At 46.1% G+C, this 10,349-nt stretch overlaps 1 protein-coding gene across 4 annotated transcripts in view; it reads right to left on the reverse strand.

The window, feature by feature from the left end:
• The window catches only part of LOC122558003 (oxysterols receptor LXR-alpha-like), a 72,518-nt gene that overhangs the window by 25,006 nt on the left and 37,163 nt on the right, over positions 1-10,349 (reverse strand). For all 4 annotated transcript variants that reach the window (XM_043706319.1, XM_043706316.1, XM_043706317.1 and 1 more), the window contains one exon: positions 1,962-2,231. In XM_043706319.1, coding sequence (XP_043562254.1) covers positions 1,962-2,231 — 270 coding nt within the window. The remainder of the gene's footprint in view (positions 1-1,961; positions 2,232-10,349) is intronic.

Below are 10,349 nucleotides of genomic sequence, written 5' to 3' on the forward strand. Positions count from 1 at the left end.
CTATCACCTTCATCTCCTCCCCCACTCACCTATTGTACTCTATGCTACTTTCTCCCCAACCCCACCCTCCTCTAGCTCATCTCTCCATGCTTCAGGCTCACTGCCTTTATTCCTGATGAAGGGCTTTTGCCCGAAACGTCGATTTTGCCTGTCCTCGGATGCTGCCTGAACTGCTGTGCTTTTCCAGCACCACTGATCCAGAATCTGGTTTCCAGCATCTGCAGTCATTGTTTTTACCCAATATTAAATACAGTCAGCCACTAATCTCAGTTTAGTCACACAGTACAAAATGCAGTCTCTCATTAATCTCAGAACAGTCACACTCCCTCATGTTTCACAGACCCTCACCCTGAGAGAGGTATCTGTGTATGCTCACTGGTGTCTCCCAGTCTCCTCTCTCTCAGACAGATATCTGTACACTGACTGGTATCTGTCAGCCCCCACTTTCTCTCAGGAAGTGGAGTCCTAGGTTGACCGGATAGTGAAGACGGTGTTTGGTATGCTTGCCTTTATTGGTCAGTGCATTGAGTATAGGAGTTGGGAGGTCATGTTGCAGCTTTACAGGACATTGATTAGGCTAGTTTTGGAATATTGCGTGCAATTCTGGTCTCCCTGTCGTTGCAAGGATGGTGTGAAACTTGAAAGGGTTCAGAAAAGATTTACAAGGGTGATGCCAAGGTTGGAGGGTTTGAGCTATGGCTTGGAAAAGGTGGATGCTAGGAAATTGTTTCAGTTAAACGAGGAGACTAGGACCCGTGGACACAGCCTTAGAATTAGAGGGGGTCATTTCAGAACAGAAATGCGGAGACGTTTCTTCAGCCAGAGAGTGGTGGGCCTGTGGAATTCATTGCCACGGAGTGCAGTGGAAGCCGGGACGCTAAATGTCTTCAAGGCCGAGATTGATAGATTCTTGTTGTCTCGAGGAATTAAGGGCTACGGGGAGAACGCTGGTAAGTGGAGCTGAAATGCGCATCAGCCATGATTGAATGGCGGAGTGGACTCGATGGGCCGAATGGCCTTACTTCCACTCCTATGTCTTATGGTCTTATGGTCTATAGGGAGAGGCTGACTAGGGTGGGGCTGTTTTTCCTGTAGCATCGGAGGCTGAGGGGTGACCTTATAAAGATTGAGAAGATCGTGAGGGGATGGATAGGGTAAATAGGTTTTTTTTTATAATAGGTCTTCTCCCCAGGGTGGTGGAGTCAAAATCTAGATGGCATGGGTTTAAAGTGAGAGGGGAAAGATTTACAAGGGAACCAAGGGGAAACTTTTTCACGCAGAGGGTGATGTGTGTGTGGAATGAGCTGCCAGAGGAAGTGGTGGAGGCTGATACAGTTCCAACACATGAAAGGCATCTAGATGGGTACATGAATAGGAACAGTTGAGAGGGATATGGGTCAAATGGCACCAGATTTATTTAGGATATCTGGTTGGCATGGAAACTTGGGCCGAAAGCTCTGTTTCCATGCTGTCCATCTCTATGATTCTATGACTTGTGCCTCTCAGAACCCTCTCTCTCTCTCGGGGAGATATCTGTATACCGACTGCTGTCTCTCAGTCCCCTGTCTCTCAGTGAGATATCTGTGCACTGACTGGTATCTCTCAGACCCTCTCTCTCGAAGGGAAATATCTGTACACTGAGTGGTGTCTCTCAGTCCCCCGGTCTCTCAGTGATATTTGTGCACTGAGTGGCATCTTTCAGTCCCCTCTCTCGGTACAGTGACTGGTATCTTTAAGTGCCCCATCTCATAGTGAGGTATCTGTGCACTGACTGGTTAGATGCTCACTGATTGATGTCTGTGTTGTTTCTCCTAGGAGAAAGTGAGGACTGCAGATGCTGGAGATCAGAGCTGAAAAATGTGTTGCTGGAAAAGCGCAGCAGGTCAGGCAGCATCCAAGGAACAGGAGAATCGACGTTTCCTGCTCCATAGATTGCTCCTGTTCATTTTTCACTGACTTACATTGCTCCAACATCCCTGCCTGTCGACACTTGCGTAGTCGGCACTGTTGGCATTTTCTGCGCATGTACATGTCCATCTGGCACTCTCCATTGTTCTTGCAGGAATACTGGGCACTCTTGATCACACTACGTCTGAAGAAACCCTTGCAGCCCTCACAGCTGAGCACATTGTAGTGGAAGCCAGACGCTTTGTCTCCGCACACACTACACACTTCGTTCCCCAGCATCTTCGGAGCCGGACCCTTCTTACGTTTTGCTCGATGTTGCTCACCTGAGAGAAAATACATTGAACAGGAGGGGCAGTAAGTGAGCAGGTTAGACACTAAGTAAGACAGGCAGTCGGTGAATAGGTTACACACCGAGTCAGAAATGCTGTCAAGGAACAGGTTCCACAACATGTAGGAAGGGCAGTCAGTGAACAGGTTATGCACTCAATAAGACAGGCAGTCAGTGAACAGGTTGTACACACAGAACAAATAGTAAGCATGCAGGTCTAGCAAATAACTGGAAAGCAAATAAAATGTTGGAAGGAGAATACAGTAGAAAGATAGGGATGCCTCGTTCCTACTGTACAATGCATTGCTGAGACTGCACGAAGAGTACAGAGTTCAGTTTTAGTCTTCTCACTGAAGAAGCGATATTCTAGCACTGGAGGTAATTCAAAGACGCTTCACTCAGTTGATTGCTAGGCTGAAGGGACTTTTGTGATGAGGAAAGGTTAAGTGGTTTTGCCTGCACTTATTGGAGGTTTGAAAAATGTGAAATACCGAATGAGAAATATTCTAAAAGGGTTGGCAGCATGGATGCTGAAGGAATGCTTTTCTTTGTGGGAAATTGAGGAAGAAGGATGCACAGTTTAAAAATAGAGGTTCTCCGCTTTAAGATGAGTAACAAAAAGATGGGGTACTGGGCTAATGGTCGGATACTTGGTAGTGTGGATGAGCAGAGGGATCTTGGTGTCCATGTACACAGATCTTTGAAAGTTGCCACCCAGGTAAATAGTGCGGTGAAGAAGGCATATGGCGTACTGGCTTTTATTGGTAGAGGAATTGAGTTCCGGAGTCCTGAGGTCATGTTGCAGTTGTATAAGACTCTGGTGCGGCCACATCTGGAGTATTGTGTGCAGTTTTGGTGGCCATACTATAGGAAGGATGTGGAAGCACTGGAACCGGTGCAGAGGAGGTTTACCAGGATGTTGCCTGATATGGTAGGAAGATCGTATGAGGAAAGGCTGAGGCACTTGGGGTTGTTTTCATTGGAGAAAAGAAGGTTTAGGGGTTCAGGACTGAGGTGGGTGTGAGGGAAGCTTCAGATGATCTTTTTCCACGTATGGAGTCAGCTATTACGAGGGGGCATAGCTTTAAATTAAGGGGGGGTAGGTATAGGACAGATGTTAGGGGTAGGTTCTTTACTCAGCGAGTCGTGAGTTCATGGAATGCCCTGCCAGTAGCAGTGGTGGACTCTCCCTCTTTATGGGCATTTAAGCGGGCATTGGATAGGCATATGGAGGATAGTGGGCTAGTGTAGGTTAGGTGGGCTTGGATCGGCGCAACATCGAGGGCCGAAGGGCCTGTACTGCGCTGTATTCTTCTATGTTCTATGTTCTATGAAGTTGTGAAATTTCCTTTCTCAGGGGGCCATTGGCCTTTGAAATTCCATTCCCCTGCAACCACTGAATCTGTCAATGCTGAGTTATCACAAGGGATTCGAGGATTAGGGAAGGACAGAAAGGAAAGTGAGTTATAGGTCACAAACAAAGCAGCCAGGATCAGATTGAATTTTCAATAAGGTTTAAGGGACTGAGTGGCCTACAGATGCTTGCAGTCTTCAGTTCTTCTCTAATACATGATGCTTTCTCTCTGACCAATGGGGAGTTTTCTTTCTCTCTCTCGCTCTCACTATAATCAATGGGGGGGCTCTCTCTCTCTCTTACTCTCTCACTATGATCAATGGGGGTGCTCTCTCTCTCTCACTATAATCAATGGGGGGGCTCTCTCTCTCTCTTACTCTGTGACTATGATCAATCAATGGGGAGCTCTCTCTCTCTCTCGCTCTCACTATAATCAATGGGGAGCTCTCTCTCACTATGATCAATGGGGAGCTCTCTCTCTCTCGCTCTCACTATAATCAATGGGGGGGCTCTCTCTCTCTCTTACTCTCTCACTATGATCAATGGGGGTGCTCTCTCTCTCTCGCTCTCTCACTATGATCAATGGGGAGCTTCTACCACCTCCTCTGGCAACGCGTTCCAGTCACTCACCACTCTTTGTGTGAAAAACCTGCCTCACACATCTCTTTTAAACATTCCCCACCTCGCATCTTGAACCTGTGCCCCTTAATAATTGATCTCTCCATCCTGGGAAAAAGCTTCATACTTCCCACTCTATCCATGCCATCCACAAACTTCTAAACTTCTATCAGGTCACACCCCTCAACTTCCTGCATTCCAGTGAAGACAGACCCACTCTATCTCACTTTTCTTCAGAGCTAAAATCCCCCACACTAAGCAATATCCTGGTAAACCTTTTCTGTACCCTCTACAAAGCATCCGCATCTTTCTGGTGGTGTGGTGACCAGAACTGTATGCAATATTCCAAATGTGGCCTAAATAAAGTTCTACAAAGTGTAACCTGTCTGTCCTTATATTCAATGCCCCTTCCAATGAATGCAAGTATGATATATACGCCTTTTCTATTACCTTAACTACCTGCACTGCCACTTTCAGTGATCAGTGGACCGACATACCCAAACCCTCTCATATCAATACTCTGAAGGGTCCTGCCATTCTCTGAACTTGACCTTCCAAAGTGCATCACCTCACATTTGTCCAGATTAAACTCCATCTGCCGTGTTCTGCCCATGCCTCCAACTGATCTATATCCTGTAGTATCCTCTGACAATCATCCTGCTATACCACCAATCTTTGTATCATCTGCAAACGTACTAATTAGACCAATTACATTTTCTTCCAAAACACTTATGGAGACCACGGACAGCAGTACTGATCCTGTGGATCACCATGAGTCACAAGTTCCCATTCTGAAAAACATCTATCCTTTGTCTCCTATGATTAAGCTAATTCTGTACCCACCTTGCCAGCTCACCCCAATACTATGTGACTTCACCTTTTGTACCAATCTGCCATGAGGGACCTTGTCAAAGGCTTTACTGAAGTTCATGTAGACAACAACTGCTTTTCGGCTAGGCAGATGGAGATCAGAGTCAAGATTAGAGTGGTGCTGGAAAAGCATGGCAGGTCAGGCAGCCTCCGAGGAACAGGAAAATCGACATTTCGGGCAGAAGCCCCTCATCAGGAACGAGGAGCAGGAAAATCGAAATTTTGGGCAAAAGCCCTTCATCAGGAAATTTTTCCCTCATCAATCATCTTTGGCACCTCCTCAAAAAACTCAATCAAGCTAGTGAGGCACGACTTCCCCTGCGCAAAACCATACTGTCTATCACGAATGCCCTTTTGCTTCTAAATGCATAAAGATCTTGTCCCTGAGAACCTTTTCCAATAATTTCCCTGCCACCAACATGAGGCTCACAGGCCTGTAATTTCCAGAATTATTCCTGTTACCCTTTTTAACAATGGGACAACATTGGCAATTCTCCAGTTCTCTGGGACCTCACCTGTGGCCAAAGAGGATACAAAGATCTCCGTCAATGATCCAGCAATCTCTTGTCTTGCCACCCTCAATATTCTGGGATAAATCCGATCAGGAGAGTGGGGCTTATCTACATTTATACTATTTAAGACATACAACACCTCTTCCTTTTTAATGGCAACATGGCTTAGAACCTTGACACTCCCTGCCATGAGATCATCCTCCACCAATTCCTTCTTTTCGGTGAATACTGACACAAAGTATTCATTTCAGACCTCACCTACCTCTTTATGGCTCCATAAATAGATTCCCTCCTTTGACCTTGAGTGGGCCTAACTTTTCCCTAGCTACTCTCTTGCTTTTTATATATGTGTAAAAAGCCTTAGGATTCTCCTTAATCCTGTTTGCTAATGACTTTTCATGACTCCTTTTAGCCCTTCTCATTCCTTGTTTAAGTTCTTTCCTACTCTTGTGATATACTTCAAGGGCTTCATCAATTCCCATCCTCCTAGACCTATGTACGCTTCCTTTTTATTTTTGACCAAGGTCATAACCTCCCTGGTCATCTAAGGTTCACGTAAGTTACCATACCTATCCTTCATTATCGTAGGAACATGTCACATCTGAACGCTTATCAACTGCCATTTGAAAAAAATACATGTCTGATGTAGATTTCCTTTCAAACAGCTGCCTCCGATCAATATTCTCCCATTCCTGTCTAATATTGTTGAAGTTCGCCTTTGACACCTTCACTTGAGGACTACTGTTATCCCTATCCATGTGCATCATAAAACTCATGGTATTATGGTCACTACTCCCGAAGTGGTCTCCTGCCGAAACTTCACTCACCTGGCCAGGCTCATTTCCCAACACCAGGTCCATTATGACCCCTTCCCTGGTTGGACTGTTTACACATTGCTGAAGAGGGTGGTGCTGGAAAAGCACAGCCGGTCAGGCAGCATCCAAGGAGCTGGAGAATCGACGTTTCAAGCATTAGCCCTTCATCAGGAATGAGGATGAAGGGCTTATGCCCAAAACGTCGATTCTCCTGCTGCTTGGATGCTGCCTGACCTGCTGTGTTTCTCCAGCACCACACTCTTCAGCTCTGATCTCCAGAATCTGTAGTCCTCACATTCTCCTAGTGTTTACATAACCCTCCTGAATAGTCCTTACAATTTCTGCCCCTTCCTGAAGAAGGATTATACCCAAAATGTTGACTTCTTCACCTCCTGATGCTGTCTCGCTTGCTGTGTTCCTCCAGCCTCCTGCTTGTCTACTTTGGAATTCAGCATCTGCAGTTTTTTTTGTCTCCATCCAAGCCCCGAGCACAAATTGAGTCCCAGTCAATGCAGGGAAAGTTAAAATCTCCCACCAGAACAACCCTGCTGTATTTTACATCATCCCAAAATCTTTCGACATATTCTCTCCTCTCTCTCTCCTGCTGGCTGTTGGGAGGCCTGTAGTAGACCCTCAGCAGTGTGGTTTCACCTTTCCTATTCCTGAGTTCTATGTATATTGCCTTGCTGCACAAATCCTCTGATGTATCCTCCCCCAGTACAGCTATGAGATACTCCTTTACCAATAATGAAACTCCCCCCATTCCTTTTACGTCCCTTTCTATCACACCTGAAATATCTGAATCCTGGGGCATTCAGCTGCCAGTTCTGTCCCTCCTTCAGCCAAATCTCCGTAATCCCAATAATGTCGTAGTCCCAAGCACAGCCAAATCTCCGTAATCCCAATAATGTCGTAGTCCCAAGCACTAACCAAAACTCTGAGTTCATCTACCCTGGCTATTATACTTCTCGCATTGAAACACAAGTATTTCAGACCATCTCCCCTGCTCTGTTCAGCACGGTTTCCCTGCCTGTTCTTGTTTTTAGTCATTTTTGCCTTGGTTTTTACCTCTCCCTCAATTTCTGCATCTACTACCCTACTCCTCTGGTTCCCATCCCTCTGCCGCATTAGTTTAAACCCTCCCCGAACCACTCTACCAAGTCTCAGTTGGTACCCCAAGAACATCAGTCCCCGTCCTGCCCAGGTGTAAGCCATCCTGTTTGTACAGGTCCCACCTCCCCCAAGACCGATCCCAATGCCCCCAAAATCTGAAACCCTCCCCCCATACTATCCTTTCAGCCACGTGTTCATCCTATATATCCTGCTGTTTTTGCTCTGACTAGCTCATAGCACTGGTAGTAATCCTGAGATAATTACTGTTGAGGTCCTACATTTCAACTTTCTTCCTGGTTCTCACTATTCTGCCTTTTGGATTTCATCCTTTTTTTTAACCGATGTCATTGGTACCAACATGTTCCACAACCAGTGGTTGTTTGCCTTTCCCCTCCAGAATGTCCTACAAGCGCTCCAAGATATCCAGGACCCTAGCACCAGGGAGGTAACACACCATACTGGACTGTTGTTTGTGTCATAGAAACACCTATCTATTCCCCTCACAACTGAATCTCCGGTACAAAGAACAAAGAAAATTTGCAGCCCAGGAACAGGCCCTTCAGCCCTCCAAGCCTGACCCAATCCAAATCCACTGTCTAAACCTATCGCCCAATTCCTAAGCATCTGTATCCCTCTGTTCCCCACCTACTCATGCATCTGTCCAGACGCACCTTAAATGAATCTATCGTGCCTGCCTCTACCATCTCTGCTGGCAACGTGTTCCAGGCACCTACCACCCTCTATGTAAAGTGTAAAGTACTTGCCGTGTATATCCCCCTTAAACTTTTCATCTCTCACCTTGAATGCGTGACCTCTCGTTATTGAATCCCTCACCCAGGGATTCAATAACGGGCTTATCTCTATCTACCCTGTCTATATCTTTCATGATTTTGTAGACCTCATTCGGGTCCTCCCTCAATCTCCTTGTTTCTAATGAAAACAATCCTAACCTACTCAACCTCTCTTCATAGCTAGCACTTTCCATACGCCAACATCCTCGTAAACCTTCTCTGCACCCTCTCCAAAGCGTCCACATCCTTTTGGTAATGTGGCGACCAGAACTGTACACAGTATTCTAAATGCGGCTGAACCAAAGCCTTGTACAATTTTAACTTGACCTGCCATCATTCATACTCAATACCCCGTCCAATGAAGGCTAGCATACCATATGCCTTCTTGACCACTCTATCCACCTGTGCAATGGGCCTGAACTCTCAGATCTCTCTGCTTATCAACATTTCTCAAGGCTCTTCCTTTTATAGTATATTTCACTCTAGAATTAGACTTTCCAAAATGCATCACCTCACATTTGCCTGGATTGAACTCCATCTGCCACTTCTCTGCCCAACTCTACAGTCTATCTATATCCTCCTGTATTCTTTGACAGTCCCTCATGCTTTCCATCGCCAGACCACAACAACACGACGGTTGGAGGAAGAGCGCCTCATCTTCCGCCCTGGATGCTGCCTGACCTGCTGCGCTTTTCCAGCAACACATTTTCAGCTCTGATCGCCAGCATCTGCAGACCTCACTTTCTCCTTTCTGCTGCTCCACCAATCTTTGTGTCATCTGCAAACTTACTGATCAGACCAACAGTGCCCTCTTCCAGATCATTTATGTATATCATAAACAACAGTGGCCCCAATACTGATCCCTGTGGAATACCACTGGTCACCTTTTTCCATTTCGAGAAACTCCCTTCAACTACTACTCTCTGTTTCCTGTTGCTCAACCAGTTCTTTATCCACCTAGCTAGAACACCCTGCATACCATGAGACTTCACTTTCTCCATTAGTTTACCATGGGGAACCTTATCAAACACCTTACTAAAGGTAACTATAGCATTTCTATGCCTATCTTTCACTCCCTTTGCAGCAGAGCCAACCATGGTGCCGTGAATGTGGCTGCTGCTGTTATCCTCTGAGAGGCCATTCCCCTCAACAGTATCCAAAACAGTGTATCTGTTTTTCAGGGGAGTAGCCACAGGAGATTCCTGCACTGCCTGCTTAGCGTTCCCTTCATGCCTGTGGAGTCTGTGTCTGCGGTGTGACCACCTCTCTATATATGCTATCAACGATAGTGTCCATCTCGCGAATGCTCCAAAGTATCCCCAGATGCTGCTCCAATGGAGAGCTCTCTCTCTCTGATCAATGAGGAGATCTCTCTCTCTGATCAATGGAGAGCTCTCTCTCTGATCAATGGAGAGCTTTCTCTCTCTGATCAATGAGGAGATCTCTCTCTCTCTCTCTCTGTCTCTGATCAATATGGAGCTCTTTCTCTCTCTCTGTCTGTTTGCTGAGCTCTATTTGATCTCGCCTGTAGGTGGCAGATGTTGCCTGCAACATCATGTTTAAGTTCCTGAAATTGTTATATGACTCAGTGGTGCTTAATCCCTGTTGCACTAATACAAGTCAGTAAATCCTGTCAGGTTAACCCTTTCTCTACCTGAAAACATCCTCAGCTTGACTACCTGTACCAGTCCCACTTGTATATGTCAGTCAGCAGGCCATCTGAATTATGATGCATAGGGATACCAAAAATATGGATTCCAATCCCACATTGGCTGAAGTTCCCATAAATGACTCTTCATTTCAACCTCTGCCTCATCTGAGGTGTGGTGACCCTAAGTTATAGAGTCATAGAGATGTACAGCATGGACAGACCCTTCAGTCCAACCCATCCATGCCGACCAGATATCCCAACCCAATCTAGTCCCACCTGCCAGCACCCGGCCCATTTCCCTTCAAACCCTTCCAATTCATATACCCATCCAAATACCTCTTAAATGTTGCAATTGTACCAGCCTCCACCACTTCCTCTGCAGCTCATTC

The sequence above is a fragment of the Chiloscyllium plagiosum genome, chromosome 16 (genome assembly GCF_004010195.1).
Source record: "Chiloscyllium plagiosum isolate BGI_BamShark_2017 chromosome 16, ASM401019v2, whole genome shotgun sequence".
Lineage (NCBI taxonomy): Eukaryota > Metazoa > Chordata > Chondrichthyes > Orectolobiformes > Hemiscylliidae > Chiloscyllium > Chiloscyllium plagiosum.